This window comes from Balaenoptera borealis (genome assembly GCF_965194805.1).
Source record: "Balaenoptera borealis genome assembly, chromosome: 12".
Lineage (NCBI taxonomy): Eukaryota > Metazoa > Chordata > Mammalia > Artiodactyla > Balaenopteridae > Balaenoptera > Balaenoptera borealis.
The window spans coordinates 104,374,948-104,400,009 of NC_138869.1; the positions used below are offsets into that span (position 1 = coordinate 104,374,948).

General features: G+C 50.5%; 1 protein-coding gene across 27 annotated transcripts in view; it reads right to left on the reverse strand.

The window, feature by feature from the left end:
• The window catches only part of RREB1 (ras responsive element binding protein 1), a 170,535-nt gene that overhangs the window by 21,167 nt on the left and 124,306 nt on the right, over nucleotides 1-25,062 (reverse strand). For 25 of the 27 annotated variants that reach the window (XM_082347692.1, XM_082347689.1, XM_082347704.1 and 22 more), the window contains 2 exons: nucleotides 12,192-12,336; nucleotides 11,496-11,632 (listed from right to left, as the gene is read on the reverse strand). In XM_082347692.1, the coding sequence (XP_082203818.1) occupies nucleotides 11,496-11,632; nucleotides 12,192-12,336 (282 nt within the window). Of the gene's footprint in view, nucleotides 1-11,495; nucleotides 11,633-12,191; nucleotides 12,337-12,490; nucleotides 12,600-13,713; nucleotides 13,787-25,062 lie in introns of those variants that run through there. The other 2 variants (XM_082347699.1, XM_082347698.1) reach the window with 2 other exon arrangements.

The following is a 25,062-nucleotide window of genomic DNA, read 5'->3' on the forward strand; positions in this document are numbered from 1 at the left end:
GTGGGCCCTCAGGCGTCTTCCACCTGACGTCCACGACGACTCACTCTTCCCGAGTTAACAATTAGCACCGACGACATATATGTTGTGTAGAATACTTGCAAAGTGTTTATAATTAACTTTTACCAGCGCTGGGACATTGCAACAAATACGTGAGCTCAGCGCATCCTAGCAACCCTGCCGGTGTGTGACCATCCCGTCACAACGGAAGCGGAGGCCTGGTTCTCGCTCGCCCTCAGAAGGCAGCAGGGCTCACTCCGTCTGGCAGAGAAAGGGTCGTTCATCAAAGTTGGGTAAAGGGGTGGGGTGGGGGGGTCCTCATTAAAAAAAAAAAAATCATGCACATTTAATATTTTACTCAACCTAAAACATATTCAGTTGATCCTCATTATTTGCGGATTCTGTGTTTGTGAATTTGCCTACTTGCCAAAATTTATTTGTAAACCCAAATCAATACTCGCGGTGTGTGCTTGGACAGGCAACGCAACAGAGAACAGAGTGGGAAGAATCTGAGTTGCCTGACGCACACGTTCCCTGCTGGGGTTGGACAAGGAGACGCTCTGCCCTCTCGTTTCAGCTCCTACTGTAAACAAGTGTCCTTTTCGCTGTCTCTTTAGTGCTGCCACATTTCTAGCATTTTAGTGCTTCTTCTTGATGAGTCTGCTATTTAAAATGGTCCCCAAGGGCTTCCCTGGTGGCACAGTGGTTAAGAATCTGCCTGCCAATGCAGGCGACACGGGTTCAAGCCCTGGGTCGGGAAGATCCCACATGCGGCGGAGCAGCTAAGCCCGTGTGCCACAACTACTGAGCCTGCGCTCTAGAGCCCAGGAGCCACAACTACTGAGCCCGTGTGCCACAACTACTGAAGCCTGCGTGCCTAGAGCCCATGCTCCACAACAAGAGAAGCCACCGCAGTGAGAAGCCTGTGCGCACCGCAACGAAGCGTAGCCCCCCCGCTCCCCGCCACTAGAGAAAAGCCCGCGCAGCAACGAAGACCCAACACAGCCAAAAATAAATAAATAAAATAAATAAATTTTAAAAATAAAATAAAATGGTCCCCAAGCGTAATGCTGAAGTGCCATCCAGAGTCACCAAGAACAAGAAGGCTATGACGTGCTTTGTGGAGAAAATACGCGTGTTAGATGAGCTCCGTTCAGGCGTGAGCTAGAGTGCTGTCGGCTGTGAGTTCAATGTTGATGAGTCAACAGTATATACTACATAGAGTGTCTTTAAACAGAAACACACTTAATACAACAAGGTTACGTATCAATTAGCTGATGAAAATGTGACCAGAGGCTCGCAGGAAACTAACCCTGTGTTTCCTCCAGGAACAATGGTTCAGCGCCCACTAACTCTCTGTCTGTGGGGACTTCACGGAACGTACCTGCTGTGTAACAAGACCCCACTGCACATTCATCTCGCCCATCTTTTATGGGGGCCAAGGACTTAGCTTTGAGTCTAGTTCCACTGAGTGAAGATCCATGTCGTCATCACTGGGAGTCACACTCATAACAGCATCTTTGATTTCTGGTTTTAGATGCTTTCAGGTAGAGCAAGAACTTAGATTTCTGCAAACCAAACTAAAGCAGCATCCTAGGTTCTTATGATTGTTTCTCTCAACTGTTCACAGCTGTCTTGCCCACCCTAAATTTGACAGCAAAACAAACAAACAACAGCAACAACAAAAACCTGTCCAATCTGGATTATGTGCAAGTATGCCCAACTTAGTTTTCAGACTATTCTTTAAAAAAAAAAAACAACAATATTTCGCTGGCTTACAGAAAATTTAATTAAATTACAGCAAATAATTACAAGTATTACTGACATAAACAGGTTGGGGAGAAATAATACTGACCCTCGGCAGCCTGCATGTCAACTGCAGAAGGTGAGCAGGTGGGCCTGGGCAGGGGGCTGCACGCTTCTCGAGCTTTTAACCTTGAGCTTCTAACTTTAGACTTAGAACGTTTTTGAGCATTTATCCCGTATCTGCTTGCTGTTGGAGAAATGTGTGTGTGTTATGTATCTTTATGTATTTATATGCACACATATATAATGTACCAGGTACATTATAAAATATAAAAATAGAAAGTTTTAAAGGATGAGTGAAGAAAAGTCCTATTATTTTGCCTTTGTGCCCCAGAGATCTTTCTGAACACCCCCCCACCTTTTGAGACTATGGCATCAGTGCAGAGTCTACTGGCCATGAGTATTCCACGTGAGGGCATCACCCGTGGGTTGTACAAGGGAATGGAGAGTGTCTCGGAAGGTGGCGATAAGGATTACTGCCCTTCTACCGTAGCCGTGAATTCTCAGTAACGCTGAGTTTGCACCATTTATCTAGACATATCCATCTCCTCCTTCATTCTCTTATTCACCTTCAAACCCTTCCCATTTCTGGTATCTGGTACCGAGTTTGCGCTCCATACACACGTGGCAGAATTACCTGGCACCAACCACAGGCTGTGTCCTCTGAGGAAGGCAGGTGTGGAGCAGTGGGGGGATGGGCGCAGGGACCAGGGAGTCCCAGCTGGGAATGGGGAGTCAGACTGTGTGACCTTGGACAACTTGTTTCATCTGTATTTCAGCTGCCTGCTGTGTAAAATTTCCCAAACGTGCCTGAGATAAGAATCCCCTCGTGACCTTGTTAAAAACCAGATTCCTGGGGCCACTGCTGATGGACCGGCATCAGAGTAACTGGAGGAGGAACCCAGGAATCTGTATATGTGCAAGCACACCAGGCGCCTCTTACACCAGACAAGTGTGGAAAATAAATTAGTGAGAATTAAGCAAGAGGATCTCGAATTTATGAACAACTTAAGCTACAAGCCTGGGAGCGCTCATTCCCTTCCTGCTATGAGTCTCCGTTTTCTTTCTCATCTGTATGTGGGGATCTTTAGAGTTACTGTGAATAACAGGTAACCAAATGCTCGGAGAACTGCAAGGTGCTAGACCAAATTTAACCATTATTTTATAGCGCTAGGTACAAAAAAAAAAAAAATCAGGAATAACCCATTTCCTGGCAATGACAGCAAACACAAAAACGCAGAAAAAATGGAATTTTAATTTCCAAAGGATGTATTCTCTCCTTTCGCTCTCGAGAACTTCCCAGAACAGCAGAACTTCTCCACTGCTGCTGTTAAATCTGGAGACTCACTGGGGGAAACGTGTGTTCCTTCTAGTCCTGCCTCTGCCCCGCACCCCCTGCTTCCTCATCACCCCCGTTCCCTTCTGGAGCCACAGCCTGCACGCAAATGCACCAAGAGCCTCCTAATGCCGTGAAACGAGGCCTCCATCCACCACATCACACCTCTGTTTCCACAGGATTTCAATCAAGGTGCTCCTATTTCACTTCTGAAAGGATGCAGACTATCACCTTACAAACAAACTTCTTGAAAAGTGGCAGAGAAAATAAAAATCTGCCTTGAAATCAGAAGCACATCAAGAGGCTGGTTAAAAAGAAGGAAAGAACCCTCGTGGGAAAAAACACTGCCCCCCCATCTCACACTTGGACCTCTATCTGCGGACAGACTTTAAAGGAAACCATTACGGAAAACCGTCACCCCGAGACGTTCAGATGGCCTTCATCAGGCAGAGACACTCGGTTCCTCCTGAGGCCCGGTGGAGGTCACTGCACATCTGCAGGTGACGAGCTGGCTGCAGGCGCTGGTCTGGGGCTATCTGCTAACCTCGCTTCGGTCTGTCACCTTCATTAGGCCACAGCCACTGATCGGGTGGTCCCCACCACTCTTCTCCTCGACCCCGGTTTGGGGGATCTTTCAACCCTGCCAGGAACTCGTGAACAGCACACTGTAAAATATTTAGATGGAGTGGAACTGTACTTAGAGTCACAGCAGAGCGACTGGAGGATGATTTCATTTTGCAAGTGATCTGACGACGTGCCAGGGGGAAATTTTACAGATCCGAGAGGCTGCTTTCGGATTTTCTGGCAACGGAGATGGCCTTAAGTTGCAAACTGAGGGTAACTTTTCCAAATGGAGACTAACTTTCGCTGTCAGTAAGATAAATGCATTTAATGGGGGAAAGTGTATCTAGCTGTAGGGTTTAAAGAAGCTAATAACATTCCACCCACTCTTCTAAGAACAAAACTTTATTTTTTTCTTTTTAAATCACATACTCAAATAGACTACCGTAAAGAAAACAAAAATTCATCATTTGAAAAAACTCTAAAGGACAATTTAAGTAAAGGTGAGCTTACTTATGAAACACAGGGACGAATGCCAATGTGGACATCCTGCCTGCCCTTGGCTTACGGAAGGATGATCACCTATATGTGAGCCCCAAATCGTCTGCTCACAGAAACAGCGTTTCTGTACCCAAGGCAGTTCACCAGAGCCCACTTCACCCAGAAAGCACTTGAATCCCAGCACGTGTTAGCAAATGCTTCTCTGAGAAAGGAAGCACGTTCAGTTCAGAGTGCTGGGAGAGCGTCCTGCTCCCCCAGCTGCAGGGTTCCACCTCCCTCAGGGCGGCTCTACTCCCGGGGCAGGGGCTCCAGCACTTCAGTTTACTCGGGGTGGGTGGTAAGGGAAGCGCTGAGGTTTGGGGCCGCGCAGGGTTGGAACTTCTGGAAGCGGAGGGAAAGCAGCTGTCTGTCTGCAGCTTATCTGCTCCGCCTGCTGTGGCAGCACCTGCGGCGTCACTGAGGGGGTTTGGGGAGGTGTGAAGCAGAGACAGGAGGGGCTGGGCTGGGGGTCCCAGGGGAGGGAAATGCCCCCCAGCAGCAGGCAGGTGAGTGAGCCAAGTTTCCACTGTGGCCCCCGGGAAACAAAGGGACAGATGGCAGGACTGGGGGCTGCCAGCGCTGGGGCTGGAGGGAGGCACTGTGATCCCAGGGCACCTCCACCACGCGCTGGATCTGTAGCCTGTCCTGTCCCTTCTCCTTCAGAAATCAAGCAAACTCACACAGTCTCTCAGCACACGGGCTCTGGCCCTGACGTTGGGCCTCGCCGGGAAGAGCACACTGTGAACGTGGTCAGAGAAGGCTGACTTCCACGAGAGTGGCAAACTGCACTGATCTTGAAGCTACCCTGCCAGCCACAGCTCAGGCCAGGGATGGGCCAGGCAGCTCCGGGAGGTCCAGGAAGTACTCTCCTTTGTTAGCTGGGGCTTTGTCCTTTCAGTTCTCAGAGGGCTTCAATGCAAATGAATGATGTTCTTGTTCATGCCCAGATCCAGGACTAGTCTCAAAAAAACAAACGTCAGGATCTGAAAGTCACTGAATCGAGGACTGACACGTACCACGGCGCACCCAATGGGGCAGGGCACCACGGAAGCCGTTCTTCACAACACATGCCCTTCCTTCTGATTTATTTTTCAGAAGAAAACTGCAGAATTCTGGGCTGGGGTAGGCATGTGCTATGATACACGTGCTATGATATGACGGCGTGGGCGCTGTGCGGGAAGTAGGGGTACGGGAAGAAGCTGTCAACCGAGCAGCTCACAGTAGGGCTGACAGTGACTTAGCAGGACGAACTCTCACAACTAAAGGCATCAGCCGTGAAACAAGGAACGTGTAACCACTAACCAGAGTGGGTTTCCCAACTAACCTTCCTGAAGGATCTACAATGGAGGGGAGCTCGCACACACACACAGAAGATTGAGTCAAACCAAGGTAAATGTGGAGGCAAAATCACCAGCAAAAGCATCTACAGAAATGGAAAACAAGGCCACCAAAAAGCTTTAAAGAAATTTTTTTTAAGCCTTGTGGCTAAGCAATTCTGGGACTAACTCCTCCCAGGGTCTGCTACAGTAATACTGTATCATCTGGTGACCCCTTACTTCCACATTGTTCTATCATGTCTCCCAGTTAAGGGACAGACAGACGACCCCCACTGCCACAAGAAAGGGTTAAAAAAATTTTTTTCACTATGCTAAACATATTTTTGAAAGACTGCTTTGGCAAATTTCAAACATCAGGAAACACATTTCTTTAGAATCTCAGGTTTCCCCAACAATCTAAGGGAAATGGTGTGCGGTTCTATAATTCAAAGGTATCAGGACCTTCCCAGCTTCCAGTCGTCTGGGTTTCTGTACAGCTGGATCACAACACTTGGGAGGCAGGACTCACACCAAATGTAAACAGCCATTCAGTCAACCAATCTTTACAAAAGCAAAATCAGATACAAGTGGCTATTTACAACGATAAAGACTAAAGGCCAAACTGCTTTCATGTTCTCTGTCAAGGAAATGGTACCTGGAGAAGCTCCGGCATTGGCTTCCTTCTCTATTTTACCGGAATGGGATTCCCAGAGAGCGACATGAACCCATGACTGTAAGTGTCGCAAGGGCTAAAATATTAAAAACAACACATGTTCTAAATAATAGTATCAGAAGTAAATGTTCACTGACTGTTTGTCACAGTCTGGGGACTGTGGATGCTCCCTTCATCCTCACACAGGCCCTAAGTCCATTTTCCAGACGGGGAGACTGAGCCCACGGTCACGGAGACGCCAGGCCCCGGTCAGGCTGCAGCCGGTTCCCTCACCACCCCCTGCTGCAGCTGCTGCGCTGTGTGTTCAGAGGATGGTTACTGCAGGTGTCCCAGCTCCTTCTACAGCCCACGTCACGTCCTTAACGCCTGGGCCCCGGACGGCGGCTCGACTGGGAGTCTTCCCGACACTCCCCGAGCAGCAGCAGGCCCGGCCCTGTCGTCAGAACCCGTGAAATACCCTGCTGAGAAAGTGGCAGTCACCCTGGCTGCTTCCTTGAGATACTGAATTTCTTGCTCATTACAGTGTTTTAATCGAGGGACTGACATTCCTTTTTAAAGGGATTCCATGCTTCATTTTCTCTGCTCTGTCTACGGAGGCAAGAGGGGCGAGTGCGAACAGCTTCTCGTCAGAGCCCCGCCCGGTTCAGACACTCCTCTCCCCTGGTGCCCACCCTCCCTGCCCTCCCCCGCTTCCCAGCCGCAGAGCTGACAGCCAACAGCTGCACTAATCTCTCCCAGTTGCTGGGAGCAACAGTGACGGCCTGTGAGAGGGCCCTGGCCAGGGGCAGCCTGCCCTCCCCACGCCCAGGAATCCGCCGGGCTGCACACTGCGTCCTGACGCCCTGCTAGGTCTGTTCGACCGAAGCAACGCAGCGGGAAGCCGGGCAGGTCCAGGGACTGCTCAACGGGCGGCTGGGGTGAGCCCAGAAGCCGGCGGCAGTCCCCACTCCGCACGGCCGGCGGAGAGGCCCCTGGGCAGGGTGGGGAGGGGCCGCCCGGACAGAGGCCTCCAGCTTCCGGCCAGTCAGGGGGCGGATCTTCTCCTCCCTCAGCCCCCAGCAACGTTTTAAATCTGCCCTCCACCTGGCTGAGCCTCAGACCCCCGGGGCTCTTATAGGAGATGCTGTAGAGTATTCTGTTATACCCTCTCCCTATTTTTAGGATGACATTTAACAAGTGTGGGACCAGCGCCATGCCAGTCAGTCTTAGGGTCTCCCTGCAGGTGACGGGAGTGTGTAGAGGGGGGGTGGGGTGCAGGGCAGGCGGTCGAACGTTCCTTGGAACACTTGAGAATCCAGAAGAAGAAGGTCCTGGCGACTCTCCCCACCTCTGGCAGCCCGCCCTCCATGCCTGTGGGCACCTGCCCTCCCCTCCGTGCCGCCGCGTGCCCGCAGAGCCCACTCGGGTCCCCACCTTCCAACTCCCCATGTAGATTTAAGGGCATCACCATAACGTTTTCCTCACAGACGACCAGGATCGGTAACTGGACTGGACTGAGGAGGGCCTGCCCCGGGCAAGCGCCCCAGCATCCAGTGTAAAATGCCGTGGGAAGCTTTCCGCCAACCCATCCGGCTCCCCGGCTCCCTCTGCGTGGAAAACAGGCTGCTGGCCTGTCTGGCCCTGAACTGACCCACTTCACTCTGCTGTGATCGCTCTTTTACTCTTTGCCGACAGCCCTCGAGGGGCCCTGTCTCCACTGTCACCGCTTTTTTCTTAAGTCTGGTCAAGGGCCTGGCACACAACAAGCACTCATTCATTTGCCGGATACATTTTAGCTGAACTAACTTAAAAATTATTTATTACCCGATCTCCTTTAATCAAGAAGCCACGTAAGATTATACAATAACTTTTGCCAAATTTCGCCCCCAGCTGCAGCCACAGTGCCACCGTGACTACCCAGAGGTCCCCCCGGCCCAGCCCAGCCCCCATTAGCCAGAGGCTAGTCATTCAGACACAAAATGGGGAGGGGGGAGGGGGGCGGGGTCTGAGACAAAGCCCTCCCAGCTACAGGTGGGCTTGTCCTAGGCTCGCACCTATCCATGGGCTGCTGGGGGCTTGGAATGTGCCTCTTCCAATTGAAATGGGCTGCGATCATTCCCCACACACCAGATGGCAAAGACTGTATGAGAATGAGAATGTAAATCACATCACTGACGATTTCTGTACTGACATTATATTTTGGATATATTAGTATACCAGCAAAGCATGATCAATTTCAGCAAAGCATGACCAATTTGGCTATTTGTTCTTCCTGTTTTAGAATGTGGCTACTAGAAAACTTAAGGTGGCCCTTGTGGCTCTCCTCCTGTTCGCACTGGTGGGTGCTGACCTGGACTTCCCTCCCAGCTAACTTTACTCAGGGCGGCGGACGGCCTGTTGCTCTGTTCTATTCTTATAACCGGGCACGATATTCAACACCCAGGCACCCTCACACAGGGATGTCCTCTCTGCATCCAGCTGCTCACTGAACACTCTGTCACCTCCAGTCCCAAGTGCCAGCTCCCACCAAGCCTCTGCTTCTCCTGTCTGGGGGGCTGTACAGAAGGGCCAGGGCAAAAACAAACCCGACACTCGGAGCCAGAACCACTACAGTGGTTTGTGTCTTCCTTTTGCTCTACGCTTACACTTCGTTAACTTGAAACACAAGGCACTGCAGGAGAATGGCCTCGGCGCTTACATGAGTTTGGATTTCCAATGCTTTTTATTAAGGAACAACGGGCACCTTGCCAGCTTTGGGGGTGGGCGGTAAGGGCAGGAGAGGGAGAGAAAGAAGCCAACAGCTGTTTCGAGTTATAAACTTTCTGTCTAATCTGGTAGCATCCCACTGTGGTTCTGCTGCCTCTGGGGTTTGCAAATGGAGCTGGTGCCTATTTTAGCTCTGGGTTAACGAGCAGCCTCTCCCACCAGCTACCGTCACGGTTCGCTGCCTGGCTGGGCCCTGCCGGCTCATGCCCGTCCCCATGGCATCCTCTGATGGCAGGCCATTACGTGGAGGGCAGAGCAGAGGGGAGAGAAGGGAAATTAACTATGTTCTGTAATTAACTCCTTTGGTTCCCAGGCACAAGACCCACCCACACAGCAACAGCCGCCAGACGGGATGCCATGCTTGCCCCCACCACGGATGCAAGCCAACCTCTTCTCGCGCCACTGCCGGGAGGGGCCGAGCCCCCCACCAGGCTCAGAACTCCTCCAGTCCGCCCTCCCCAAACAAAGGATGCTATCACCCAGTGGGCAGGGAGGACCTGAGGCTTAACTTCACAGCCTTGGCGTCACGGCAAGTGAATCACGCACCAAGTCATGTGAAACAGCGAACCAGTGTCCACGGCGCTTCCCGTCTCCATGTGCTCCAAGCAGCCAGCGAAGCCTGTCCCCAGATTAGGTGCCGGTCCAGAAGGCCCCACTCCAGGCGCACCCACGCCCCGGTGCCGGCCAGCACTAAAGGAGGGGACACCCGATCTGCCTCTATCATCGCTATACACTGTGCCGTGCAGGCTCCAGCTGCCCAGAAATCTCTCTCGAGAGTCATTTTCCCTGTCGGACAGAATCATCTAGAAGAGGGTAAATGGGTAGTTCCTAAGATGGTATCTGATCACAGAATACAACACAAAGTGAAAGAAAACCTCGGGAGGAACCCAGAGAGGAGCAGTGTGTGGACTGAGGCACCCTGCAGCGCCGGGTCAGAAGCGCTGACGGGGGTCGGGGGTCGCAGCTGCTATTCCTGCCTCTGCCCACGACTCACCACGTGAGGTTTGTCTGGTAACTTCACCTCCGCTTGCTCAGGTCCTGCATCTAGAGAACTATTCCAATAGTCACCACCCACCACCAGCCCGCGTCCTGGGATGCTGTGAACGTTAATGAAACCGTGAAGTCAAGTTCCTGAATCTCTCAGAACGACAGGGCCTACAGAAGGAAGAGCCAAGTGCCCTTTCTTGGTAGACAGAAGAACAACTGCTAAGAGGCAGGTTTCAGAGTCACAGAATTTCAGGCCTGAAAGGGAACACAAGGACGATCTGGTCCAGCTCTCTTTCAAGGCTCAGATGCAGCTGGCCCAGGCCCCATGCGGGCAGAGGCGGGACAGGGACCCAGGGGCCTGGCCACCAGTCCGTGCCTGCCCGTCACATCCAAGAGTCTCCCAAGACGGGCAGTCACCTGAAGACGTGTTCTAGCACTTCCATTGCTCAGAGTTTAATCTCCCCATAAACTCTTTTTTCTCTCTAATGGAAAAATGTCACGCTAATGTGATTAAGGATAATGATTATTTGACACGACTCTATGTTACTGGACAATTAGGCTTTTTCCCCCAACACAAACATGTTTAGCTGCCTCAGACCTTTTCACTCCTAAGTCACAACCAAACATGTGCCCCCAGGAAGGAAATGTGGTCCATGTATTGGTGAGTCAGACAAACAGATGTCCAGATTTCTGCACTCCCAAGCTGTCTTCTGAAACCCAAAGCTGCGACCACGTACGCACTGGCCTCCGCTCTGGGGACCTTCAGCTGTGCCTCTCAGGACGTGCCACTTTCAAGTCTCACGATACCAGAGGCTCCCCTACAGCGCCTTAAAAATGATACAGTAGCAGTTTCAGAGAGGAATAGGGTACCTGCTCAGCAGGAACAAAGGGCTTTCTGCCTGATAAAAACGTAGGCAAGAAGGTCGGGGAGGCAAGCCGAGCTCTCCCCCGACCCCAGCCCCAAATTCTACCGGAGGTCCGCCTGGGACCACTGAAAATCAGAAAAACTATGTGGAGCCTGGACCAGCAGAACCATCACCTTTGCTGCTACTGCGACGGGCTTCATTCAGGTCCCGTGTCCTGCATGACAGAACTCTGTCTTGCCCCCAAATGCTCTCCTAGGTTTCTGTGCTACCAGCCCATTCCAGACACCCACGAGCACCTGATCTGCCCTCCCCGTCCTTATCACACACACGGGCGCAGCTAACGACCATTTGGGCTGCAACACCTTGTGTGAAGAAAACGTGCCTGCTGCCCAAAGCCCGGTGCTAGGAGGCTACCCGTGGGCGGGGGCTCATGGGGATCGCCCGGGGGCCCCGCCAGGAGTGCAGGAGGCGCCGTGACCCCGGTGAATCCTCCCGGGGCTGCAGCCACCTGCCCTGACCCCTCTCAGCCCCACTTCCACCCCCGCAAGCACTCTGATCGGCCTCACTAACGGCCTCACAGCCCAGGCTGGGGTAACAGGAGGTAGGTTGCATCACACATCACAAGGAGGAGCCCCCAGAGCACAGGCCCGCCCCAGCCTCTCTCCTACCTTAGAGGGTTATCTGAGTGGGTCTCCATGTGGGTCTCCAGCCCGTACTTGCACACGAACTCCTTGAAACACAGTGGGCAGTGAAACACTTCATCAGCTTTCTTCTCCATGTCACCCGACTGCCTGTCCTCTACCATCTTAGGGGAAAGTAAAAACATTAGGTCACAAGGGAGGGCTCCCACGTGGTTTGTTTCAGAGAAGCCGACACTAAATCCAGAATCTGAAAGGAAAAGGACGCCTCCCTCCTAGGCATTAAGGATGTTACTGACCAACGCTTCATGTAACAAAACCTCACCCAACAGCAGCACCCACCCACCCACCCTCAACCCACTCATCCATTCAGCAGATATTCACGGAGCACCTAGGACCTGCCAGGCACTGGGAATACACGAGTGAGGACAAAAGAGTCCCTAATACTCAGGAACCTTCCATGCTAGCTGGAGAAACAAAAGCCTGGGAACAACGAAACAAGCCCCTCAAATCATCAGTGGGCTCAGCGGGGGGCTCTTCCTTCCACAAAGGAAGAGCAACCAGGCACTCTTTTCTCCAGAGACCTTATGAAACAGTGCAGGGAAACAGAGGTTAGAAGCTTGGGACGGGTGTCCGCCAAGCCCCCAGACTGCGAAAATAAAGGCTGGAGGGATTTCTGCCAAGAGTCCCTGGGGCAGGCACATCTGTGCTGGGGGCAGAGAGGACCTTTTTAGCAGGCGCTGGGTCTTCCTTCTCTGACTCTGTGTCGTGACTCAGTTTCCTTTTGGAGGACAGCCGCCTGCGCTTCAGTGGGGACGGAGGGGCTGCAGCTGTAGCGCTGCTGGGGTCCTTCTCATGAATCTTCATATGTCTGGAAAGAACACACACACAGACAATGTGATTTAGCAAAAACTGAGTTGGTTTATTTAAAATGTTTTATATTTTCTATTTGGGCACTGGTAGTTAAATTTTCCTTAGTTAAGAGATACGGGGTATAATTTATACAGTGACTTCTTTTTAAAAACCTTATAATCTCCTTGAACCCCTCGTGAAGCTCTCACAACGAAGTGCTATCCAAAAACGTGGCTCAGTGCCTTGCTGTCTGTTGGAAGATATTCATGAACTTCACTGGCACTAATGAGATAAAAACAAACTATTTGATGATCTGTTCTACTTATTCAGGCAAGCTGTACTATTTTAGGGCACATAATTCTATAGACAAAAGAAGTCCCAGGTACCACTAGTTCACAAACCAAGAAACCACTCTGTGGTCCCAGAACCCACCCCCTGTCTACCAGTAGAATGTGTTCTCTCTCTTCTGCCTCTGGAAGCATGTTGGGGGTCAAATATGAGAAGTGCTGGCCGAGCACATGTCTGAAGTGCCTGAGACCTGAAAGCCTGCCCATGCTCTCCAAGGTCTTACATGGATTTGCAGATCATGAGAGTAGCTGGGACAATGGGATAAGTTAACGTGTTGCAACCCTGACATCTATAGGACTAGGAATACACATACAAGAAAGTATTATATTAGTATGCATATGTCTGTTCCAAAAAGAGAGTTTTATGGGTGACCTGACTTAAGTGACCTTACATTATCAAGTTCTAAAACAAACATTCTAGGAACCAGGTCCCAAGAGCTATAGGGAAAGAAAGAATGGCATTACAAAAAGAAAGTCTCAGTTTCCTTGCTTTGTGACGTTAAAGGTTTACTTTTCCTAATGACAATCATCATCGGCATCATCATCTCTGACCGGGGTTAAACTGTGCCAGATGTGGGAATGTAGCCACAGCTTTTTATAAATAACCCTCTGATGGGATTATCTTACTGGAGACGTTCTCAGGAATAGGAAAAGACAGCAAGTTTTCATAAACGATCCTGTCAGACCTCTACAAAGAACTTCTGCTCAGCTCAAGCTCACATTTTGCTGCACCTTCTGTACAGGAGACAGGCTGGGGATAAAAGGGCTGAGAAGCTCATGAACCACCAGCAGCAACAATTCAAGCTCTCAGGCCAATGATTCAACGAGACGGCTAGGCAACACCTTTCCCACACACAACCTCTGCCTCCAGACACCCGTGAGTCCTCCTTCTATGCGTGTGTGGAGGTAAGAGCTAGGATCTCCCTGGTTCTGGCCCTACAGACGTACTCTAGAAGGTGGAGGGGTCCCCACGCCAGCCCCTGACCACACCAGCCTCTGCCCGAGGAGCACCAGCCCAGCATCCACCAGTAGGCGAGATGTGGCCTAACCTCTGAGGAATGGCATTCAAGGAAGGAGGCTCAGGCCAGCCCTCTGTTCTCTTAGGGGGAATCAGTGTGGTGAGTCAGAAAGATCTAGTGGGAGAAAATGGAAAAGAATCACAGACAACCATCACGCCCACAGCCACATAATTCCTTGCTTAGATTATTAGGGAAGGATGCTTTATTATTAGTTCTTGGTCACCTAAAGCCTTGAGAAAGTTAATGGAGACAAACAGCCTTGTTCTATGTACCCCCTCTATTTCAACGCGATTGGGAGTTCAGGAGACCATCACTTAATATCAGTGTTTGGAGAAAAAAAGAAAGGCTGGCAAGTTTCTTTCGACATTTATTGTATGGCACATTCCAATTTTAGAAATGTAAAAAAAGTCTTCAGGCATCTAAGAATTGAGGAAGTATGATAATACTATGGGATGTAAATTAGTACCAAACCCATCCTTTCAAGAAATCACTCAAAATGAATTTTAAAAACGAATATCCTTTTCTACAGCCAACAGGCTACTTGTGCAGATAAACATGAGGCTACGATAACCCACGAGGATACTGGAAATCAGAGACTGACAACTGTAAGCAGCCCACTAGCGCATTTCAAGCTATCAGCACACCTTTCCTGTCAATACGACAGTAACAGTCACAAGACTGATGCTTTATTATCTAGCTCCTGGGATTTATGACAGAAGCTGTTTTCACAGAGCAGAGGAAGAGGGGGGACTGAGCGAGCACACAGTGAGGATCTGCTGGGAACTTCACCCAGATTATGATTTCCATTATGCAGATGAGGCCGTTGAGGTGTGGAGAGGCTGACATGCCAGGGCCTCACAGCTGGGATGGACCCAGGTGTGCCAACTCCAAGGTCTGTGCTTTTCCCCCAAACTGCCTTTAAAGGCCGAGCCTTTGCATCTCTGTTCTAGATCACGGATCACGGGCTGGACACTCAAGGCTATTCCCTGAACCCTGGACACTTCTTCTCTGAGTGACTGTGGCCCACAGTCTTGCAGTTGGTACCAAACTCTAATCTCCGTTCAACAGGAGACTGAAGGGCCCACAGGTCAGGCCTGGACGCTCCCACCTCCAGTCCCGTGTCACTGCTAACAGCAGGGGGACGAGACCAGGTCAAGGCCGTCTCTGGGGCTTGGTGGCAAGCATGAGGCTTCTGAACATACCAGCCACTCCGGCTCCCCCACTGAGCCCAGCTGGAGCCTCAGTTCAAAGCTCAAGCAATGCTCCATTCTAGGGTTAAATTGTGCTTGTTGGCCAAGACACAGGGGGTTCGCAGTCTGTCCTTCCACCTATGGGATGGCCAACTTCTGGAGGCTCGTTTAAGAACTTGATTCAGTCAATAATTGAGCTGCCAGGCGCTGGGATCTCCGGGCATTTCTGAATTTGGATGTGATCTGCAGTTAAAGACACTCCCTACCCTGACCCCTTCTCGTCTTCCCTCCAGTAGCAGGAGCGGCCACAGGAGTGTCAGTTTCCTCCCCGATGCTCACAGGAAGTGTGGCGAGTCACCATGATGAGCCACTAATGGCCTCTTCCCTGCAGAGTGTGGCCAGAAACAGAGAGGAGCGTGGGCAGGGAGGAGAGAATCCAATTTCTCTTCTTTAGAAGACCTGGGTCTGTTTTTCTTTCAGGTTTTATTTCAAGGGCTAATTCACCTAATTTCCATGTACCCTAAGAATCAGCAAATTACAAAGAGCCTCAGGACTGGAAGGGAGGTGAGACGCTATCCCACCACCACGCAGCACAGAGCGTCCCTCAGCAGCGTGCACTGGAGACAACGCCGTTCAGTTCGGATCGAGCGCTTCCAGCAGCGAGGGCACCTCCGTTGTCAACAAGGCCAGCTGTCAAAACCATCTTCCCCATGTCGAGTCAAAGCTTCCATCCCGGGCTTCCCCGGTGGCGCAGGGGTTGGGAGTCTGCCTGCCGATGCAGGGGACACGGGTTCGAGCCCTGGTCTGGGAAGATCCCACATGCCGCGGAGCGGCTGGGCCCGTGCGCCACAACTACTGAGCCTGCGCGTCTGGAGCCTGTGCTCCGCAACAAGAGAGGCCACGATAGTGAGAGGCCCGCGCACCGCGATGAAGAGGGGCCCCCGCTCGCCTTAACTAGAGAAAGCCCTCGCACAGAAACGAAGACCCAACACAGCCAAAAAAAAAAAAACAAAAAAAACCAAAAAAGCTTCCATCCTTCCTTTAAACGTGTCTGTCCTCGGGGGCGACGCAGAGCCAGTCCACCTGCTCTTCCGCAGGGCAGCCCTTCAGATAGTTCAAGGTGAGGTCTGCGTCTCTCCGGAGTTTCTCTTCCCAAAACTGAACAACTCCGGCTCCTTCAGCCAGCGCCCTCCAGCTCTGCGCTCCAGTCTGCTGGTCGCTACTCATCTTGGAATACTCTCCAGTTTGCGAACATCCTTCATGAAATGTTGGATCGGAAGTGAACACCAGTTTGGATGTGGTCTGAGTGCAGGGCACACAGAGGGCTGGGACGACCACGTCCTGAGGTTGTGTAAACGGAGCTGGGGTTCCCAGGTGTGTGGGTCTTGTTTCGTTTTGTTTTACTTTTTGGCCGCGCCGCACAGCATGCGGGACCTCAGTTCCCTGACCAGGGATCGAACCCCCTGCAGTGGAACCTCAGAGTCTTAACCACTGGACCCCAGGCAAGTCCCCCCCCCTGTGTGTTTAACAGCAACGTGACACCCTCAGCTCGTGCTCAGACCCCCGTGATTCCTTTGTTCAAACTGCTGTCAAGCCCTGCGCCCTCCATCCTGCACCTGAACACTGAACAGCTGTTCACTTTCCAGGCGGGCCAAGACGAGCAATATGCAGCAGTGCTGTGGTACACAAAGCTGGCTCTCAACACTGTGGATGGTACTGAGCACTGGTAACCACCTTTCTGCAAAGTAGGTGCGTAACAGGGATCTGAATTTTAAATACACATGCCCTTTACTCCAGTGATTCCACTTCTAGAGATTTGTCTCGAAAACTAATAATTGGACAAAAGTGCAAAGATCTACGCACAGGGATTGACGTGCCATCATACCCACAGATGGATATACCGCAAAAACGGCAACCACAGGATTCTTGACTGGCTGGTCGTAACATTTTACACTGGCCACCCTGCTTTCCCTCTTGCCCTCCTGTTGTTCGTTCTCTACAAGGCAGCCAGAGTGAACTTCTAAAACATGGATCAAATCAGACACTCCTCCACGTAAATGCCTCTGATGGTCCCCTCTTAGATCTGCCTACTTCTTGGGCCTCCTTTGTCGGCACCGTACCCCGATCCAAGGTGCTTTCAGACGTAGTACTCTCTCCAGGTCCCTCAAAGGCATCCAACCAGTCTGACCCTAGGGCTGGTGCACTTGCTGCGCGCCCTCTACCCAGGCTGCTCCGCCCCCGGCCTTCCAGGGCTGGTGCCTGCCGTCACAGCAAGCGCCCCAGCCCACTCAACAGAGATGCTCTCCAGCCTTCGACCCAGTTTTACTTCCTTCACGGCACATACCAGTAACTGGAAATACCGGGTATTTACTCGTGTGACTGTCTCCTCGGCTCAGACTGAAAAAAAGTTTCATTATAATCTTGTCTCTCCTGTTCTCTGCACTCGCCCCTGGGGATGCAGTGAGTGGTTAATAAATAGCGGTCAAATGGCCGGATGGATGAGTAGGCGGATGAATCAATCACCGCTGAATGGACGGATGGATGGAGGGAATGGATGGACGGATGACGTGTACGCAGAAAGCCTGCTACACTTGCAGCATCACTACCACATACGTCTTCAGGTTCCAAGATAACTTCTCACTCACCGTGCTAGGATTTAATGTGCACTAACTTGATATGAGATGGTATAGAAAACAGTGTCACAGTGAAGGGACCTCGATGAAGAACACTCCAAAGATCAACACTGAGGACATGGGGTAGTTTTTTCTCTTATTGGAATTCATCTGTATTTATGCATTCAAAACTACACCTAACATCCACAGTAGAGAGAAGTTGATGTAAAATCAAAGTAAACATCTGTTTTCTGCATATAATCCTAGAAATTTCCTTTGGAGGCATGCCACATCGACTGTAGAAATCCTGCCACATTGCGGTCTAAGGAAGGCATTTTACCAGAACTCTTTCAGGAGTCAAGGGAAATTTTCTCCCATTCCTAACACTGCACTCCCGGCCCCCTCCTGGGAGGTGGGGGGACTCTTCCAGTAATGAATAATGACAAATATTGCAGATGTTTTTCAAACAAGGGGAAAAAAATCTAAGCCTGAGTACTTTTTAGGAGCCCACTTTGAATTCTGGGGTGGATGTATATTTTCAGCTCAAAGTTTCCCTCCTGTAAATGTTATTATTTAACTTCTAAAATGTGAAAAGATCCATTTTAGCTAGGGTGGGATGTCTGTAAGAATACTGAATACATCACAGCTAAAACAACTACACCTGTACAAGAGCTGAATGCCAGTCTAGTAACTCAGAGCAGACAGACCAATTCCTAAAGCACATCCCTCCCTCCCCCCCCAACTTCCTCACTTCCAGTTCCAAATACAAGAATTTTCTACTGACCTTTCTTAGGTGTGATTTGGAAATGGAGATAAACCCTTAACCATTCAAGCATTGGCTTGCTCTGAGAACGAAGCGGGAATTCAGTAGGTGAAAAAGCAAATTCAGGTGGGAAGATGGTGTAGTAGGTGGAGAGACCATGTGACGGCAATGAAGCCTTGGGGTGGTCTCAGAGCATCGAAGACGTTTTAGATGATACCACCTAATAACCATCTAGTAACCACGGAGACCCCACTAGTTACTTAGGTATGTTAGCTTCAGATTCCACACCTATAAAATGGGGATAATACTGACAGTCTTCCAGAGCACTGGTTTGCAAACTGTGGTCCTCCAACCAGAAGCATTGGCATTTACCCAGGAGCTTGTTACAGATGTAAATTCAGGCCTGGCTGAAGACCTGCAGACTCAGAGGCTGTGGGCCAGGGCTCGGTACCCTGGGTTTCACTCCACTGATACCCATGCCTGCTCAAGCGTGACAAACACTGGATCCCAGTTACCTTCTTTAACCGTTCGCACTGTTCACAGGTCAGTTAACTATCGGACTACGATGCTGACATTTTTTGGATATAAGCATTAAACCTGTCCCAGGTTCACTCTGCAGTTTACCTGCACAAGTTTACCAGGTATAAATACGTAACAAATACGGGGAAATTTAACCTTCTTATCTTGGGGGTAAAATCCCTTGAAAAACTTTCAACAAGTTTAAAGGACCACCTGGTAGAAGGTGTCCCCATGGCAGGTCTCAAACCTTCTTCAAGCTTTCCCGTGTCTAATTTATGAGTGAAGGTCAAAGTTCAGGCAACATCTAGACACTTCCAGTGTCTGCTCCCTTCTCAGCCTGAATTTCCACATAGGCTTTACTGATCCAGGGGCCGAATCCTCTGAGTGAATGGCATCATAAGGAAGGTCACGCTTTCAGTAAACAGGACACAAACCGTACACAAAACCAGCACCGAGCATGGCTCAGGGCCCCGCCAGACTGAAGTCAACAGGTTCGCACAGGTTTTCACAGCCTGATTATAGACACCTCGCCGTCCATACCCCGTGCTAGCTTTGCTTTTACAACAAAGCCTTGTGATAACCACAGAGGGAATGAACGAGATGAAGAGGCATCGCACCTCTACAACCTATTTTTTGGGCCAAAGCAAAGTAAGTCTCCAGAAAGATTTGTGTGCGTTTCCCTAACAGATGTTTAGGGGAGGAGTTTCAGGGTGCGGAGCCCAGAGTGACGCCTGTAAGTCAATCACGCCCTGTGCTGGCAAACGACGGGGTGGCGGGGGAGTGAAGACAGAGGTGGACAAGGGGCCGGTGGGGGAGCTCTTCCCCGTGTGGCCCCACCTGTGAGCCCAAAGGCACCTTCTGATGATTCGGGTGTTGCTCAGGTTCAGTCATGCTTATCCAGAAGGCAGGTCACGCCAGCTGTGCCAGGGTGTGGAGGAAGGTTTGATGGTGGTGTAAGCAGCCTTGCAGACTGAAGAGACAGCACCCTCGGGAACGTCTACAAGTCAGGCCTGAGAGAGGCGCAGACCTCAGGGAGGCGCCCCCCCACCCCGCCGTCCGCAGGCCGGCCGCGGGGATCCTCTGCCAGGAGCTCCTGGGGGCTGCCCTGGACAAAATGCCTGGAGGCTGCAGCCCGCCCCCGGGCCTCTGCCACGTGGCTGGTGGAGGCCGCGACAAAGGAGGTTCCCTCCTCCTGCCCCTGCCTCCACTCAGGGGCAGAGCATGGCATGTCGGCCTTTCCCCACAGCTCCTCTCCCCCTGACCCTAGGGAGACGCACCCCAAAGCAGAGCATCTCTCTCCTCGTGCCGACCGCGGCCTTGCGCTCTGCTGCTGCCACTGCGAGGGTGGTTTGAAACTGTGGGAGAAGTTAGGGAATCTTAACTCGAGGCAGGATGTATCCGGGGGTCAGGTCCACGTTTCTCGTTAACAAATAAATGCCTCTGCGCTCTCCCCCTCCAGAGCTCCCCAGCCCAGAGAGGCTCTGCAGCCCGACTCAGGGCTCCATGAGTCTCCAGCTCCGGCTGGACCTGATTTCTGCTCCTCTGTCTCTGGGTTCCTTCTCCATCTTAGTCTCGTGGGAGACCCTGGTACAAACACTTCCTCACTGACGGACAGGGCTGGGGTCACGCCGCCTGAAGAGTATTTCCCCTCCCGTCCTCGCTCTCCCGGCCATCCTTCAGGCAGGAGTGAGGCCACCTTTGGCTGCTGCGTTCCTTCCCTACTTTCATGTTGACACTGGGAGCCACTGACTTCAGAGCAGAATCGAGGGACACGCTCTCTTGTTATCGACCGTCTACTTAGACAACAGAGGGCCCGTGCCGCTCACTCTCAAGTCCCGTCCTCCTCTCCTGACTTTCAAATCCAGCGCAGGGAGCTTGGCAGTCGGCCCACGTCAATAAATATCAACTTGTAAAAAAATCTTTATTCTAGACCTTGTTCCTAACAGCCATGCCTTTGAATCCGAATACCCTGAACCCTCTTGTACTTTTCCCCTTTGTCTGCCCTTGTTTTGCTAAAATAATCTTTCATTTGTTATAACACTCTCCATGCATTATTTGGCTCCTTTGTTTATAATACCCACAAAGACACTGAGTACCTATTTCCATGTAAAATTAAAGATTCTGAAACAAAAAAACTAAAGACCCCAGAGGCTGGATGAGCTGACTGCTCTCGCATGCAAAGAGAACTCTCTCATTCACGCAGAGCTCAACCAGCCTGCCTGCCGGGCCCATCCTGTGTTAATCCAGAGAAGAGAATGACCGCTTTCCCCCTTGACAGCCCCTAGGTATCTCCGGGCGGCCGTCATGTTGTGCGGACTCTTCCCTTCCCTGGGCTAGACTCCTCCATTTCTTCAACCTTCCCATACAGCGCGGGGGCCGCCCCACACTCAGAGCTGGCCCTGTCCCAAGAGTGACTCGTATCTATGGTCTTGGGTGATGGGGGCCCTCCGCTGGGAGCCATCACCTCCGAGGGAAGCACCTGCCACCGCCCCCCAAGAAGGCCCTTCGGTGGCAAACAGCTAAAAGGCCAGTCAAGCGAATTCCCAAACCAACGCTTCACGGTAGAATGGAAATGCGCACGGCACCCGGACCCTTCCGCAGAGCCCAGCAATTCACATCCTTTCTGGGCAAGGAGGAAGAGAGGACTACCTGGTAATAAGGGGGTGCCACGGCACCGTGTGCTGCCCCCCAGCCTTTTCCAAAAGAGGAACAAGCAGTGCCTGCGCCGGGCCATTTGAGACGGCCTGCCACGCACCGCAGGGAGAAGGCAGGTGTGGGCGTGGGTGCAGGAGATCACCACCACTGCGGGGACAGCATCCTCTACGCCTCAGGGGCCAGCGAGAGACAGAGAGAAAATGAACAGGGCTCCAAAGACAAACTTCACCTGCGAAACGAACTAGATCACAGGGCCCCTATCTGTGACTGCAGTCCCTGCTATCTAAGTGGGATAAAGGCTGGCCAGGGGTGACACACAGGACCACATGATGTGCTGTGGGGGAAGGAGGGTCCAAGATGTGCTTGGGCCTTGGCTAAACTCCGTGCCACTGCAGACCTCAGTCTTCTCACCTGCAAAACCGGCACAGCCTCCCGAGGGCGCTGGGTTATATAAGCTCAGAGAGTGAGACTGGAGTGCAGTCGCGGCATCCCAGTGAACCCATTATGCAACTGCATCTCCGGTTTAAGGAAACACAAACTCTCTCCCCACTGAAGGCCAACAAGCTTTCCGTCAACCCAGAGCCCTGAAGGAAGCAGAGGAGAAAGGCCACCAGCACACACACACGCCCCAAGGGAGAGAGTGGGTATCCAGTGTGGTAAATACACGTGCTAAGATTTTTGTGCTACTTGTTCACATTTTTTTTTGGGGGGGTGGGCGTGGGGTGCAGAATTTGCTGCTAATCACCTTCCTTAACAAATCAGAAAAACGTTGACAGTTTCGATGTTTGCTAGCACCAGCTTGTTCAGCCCAAACAGGTTGGACAGGTTGAATATTTAAGCAAAGGCGGAAAAATGCGAGGTATAAAGCAGGACGTGCTGCGTGGCCTGCAGCCAGCACCCTGCAGGCTTAAGTTTGTGATCTAACGCTGGCAGTCAGACTCGCCCTCTCCCGCCTCCCTCCTCACCTTGCTCCTTGCACATTATAAAACTAAATGGGACCCACACTCATGATCTGCTCAAAGTTCTCGGGCCATCAGACGAGGGGAGTGTGCAGAGGAGAAGAGGGCAGAGGCCAGCTCCCCGGGCCGCATCCCACCCCAGCAAACACACACCTTGCCTCCCATGACCTGATTTCCAGCGTGCACAACTGCCAGGTTGCTCAAGTGTGGGCAAGCAGGGATGCTCCAGATTTTGATGCCATTTACCAGTTTTACCTGGTGCAACTGAGCTTTCGAAATAGTTTGACAAGGTGGGTCAAAAATACCAAATCACCCGCGCCCAACATTTCTTTTGCGTTTGCTTAATCTCCAGAAACAAACTAATAGACAAACACCACCTCTGCCAAAACAGAAGAAAAGCTAAGTTGTAAACCTCAGCATCCAGGTGGCCAAATGGTAACAAACGATTTAATTAGGAAGCAGATCGTAAATGTGAGAAGCAGTGATACAAGGAAAAACGCTTGGCTGGTGTTTACCACCTCCCTGCGCTCCGACGGTCCTATGAATAAACTCTCTCCAGCATAAGTGAACTTGAACTGGTCCTTCAGAGGAAAACGCAGAATCAAAAGTGAGACACAGCACAAGGACATTTTTCAATTAGCCCTTCAAAAAAGATAAAATAAAATAAGCTGTGCTGGGGTGTCCCTGGTGGCGCAGTGGTTAAGAATCTGCCTGCCAATGCAGGGGACATGGGTTCGGGCCCTGGTCCGGGAAGATCCCACATGCTGCGGAGCAACTAAGCCCGTGAGCCACAACTACTGAGCCTGCATTCTAGAGCCCGCGCGCCACAACTACTGAAGCCTGTGCGCCTAGAGCCCGTGCTCCGCAACAAGAGAAGCCACCGCAATGAGAAGCCCGCACACCGCAACGAAGAGTAGCCCCTGCTCGCCGCAACTAGAGAAAGCCTGCGAGCAGCAACGAAGACCCAACGCAGCCAAAAATAAATAATTAAAAAAAAAAAAAGCTCTGCTGAAGAGGTTAAAGGGGTATTAGAATAGAGAAAACACAAAGTAGAAGGAAAAATATTTTGGAGGATGTCAGTCTAGCAAACACAAAACAGGCTGCACAAGACAGTGTCAACTGAAATGGGTAAACTTCCAGCTTTGCTATTTTCTTACACTTTGTATCTCATGTGAAGAATAAAATTCTGTGACAAATCACTCTGACCTGTTCTTTTTCTCAGAGAAGAGTGGTAGCTTTCTATTACGTGCAGATTTCTAAAATGTAAAGTAAGAATTCTGAAAAGGACCACAGACTCTCATCTAATAGTGTAAGTGCAAATCCACACAAAAAATGTAAAAACACCACAGAACAAGAAATCCAAAAAAAACAGAAGTGTTCAAATAATAATGAGGATGTGCACAATTCAGAAAAGGTGTATGGCACACAAAACCCTGCTCTCACACCGTCACGAACGTAGGACGCAGCCTGAAATCCTCATGGTCGAAGGGCACAGAGTCTATTTTCTTGGTTTTGTAAATACTCATGCTTACCGGCACGGAGGAGTGACTAGTGGGTTAAACTTTCCTCAGGGAGAAAAGAAAGGAAGGGAACTATAATTTGTCAAATATCTTACGTAAGCCAGACGCTTGGGTATATATTATACAGCATTTAATCCTCATAACAACAACTTCTGTGAGCAAAACGTCACCCTCATTATAGATGAAGAAACGGAGGCCCTCTTCCCCCTTCCGTGGAGCGTCCTTTATCAGCCACAGCCGGAGAGGAAGGAAGAGCTCTCAGAGGACCCACAGAGAGGCCGCCTCTATTTAAACAACTATTAAGTTAAAATAAATGCATACAAATTTCAATTCCAGCCAATGAGATGTGAAGAAAGGCTAAAAACGTTTAAATATAGTCAAACAATAAACTCATTTGGTGAAAAATTAATAATGCTACTGGGGGAAAGCGGTAACTTAGACATTTTGCTCTGACAAATAGATTTACAAATGTTTACTCTCGAGGGGAAAATTCTCAGTCTTTTAATAATGTAGACTCTCAAGACAGTGAAAAGCATATTAAGTGGAATGATCAGGGAATGGGGTATTATACTTTAACGACTTTCTTTTTTCCGGTTAAAAAGAAAAAAAGTTTCATCCCTTGTAATAGAAAAGGCTTTCTAAACTGTATCCCAAATATGTCTATTTCAGTACGGAGTACTAAATATACCGAAACTGCCTTGATACCCAACTGCTATCATGAAACTACCATATAGTCACCGAACACCCACCAGATGTGAGGATCACATGTCCAGCACATTTCATACAGTTGTGCTGACCGTGTATACGACATTAAAATCTCATTCACACAAACCCTTCAACAATCTTTAGAGGGCTGCGATATTTATCATCTTCTAAGTGGACCTGAATGTATAAAGACCTCTGAGCGTCCCAGAAAGGTATTTTCTTCTGATTTGCCTTCCCCCCTAAGGAATAGATACTTAGTTATAGATAAGAAAAGTGTTAGTACATAATCATTTCCCCCTTCTTTTTTATAGAAATATTTCCAAGGAAACAAAATTTTCAGTCCTGGGTAGGGTGACCCACAGATTTTTATCCTAAGATAATTTCTTTGCATGTGAGCTGACCCAATTCCTTCCTTCCCTCCAGGGAATATGTCAGGAAGCAGGCAACTGTGATTGA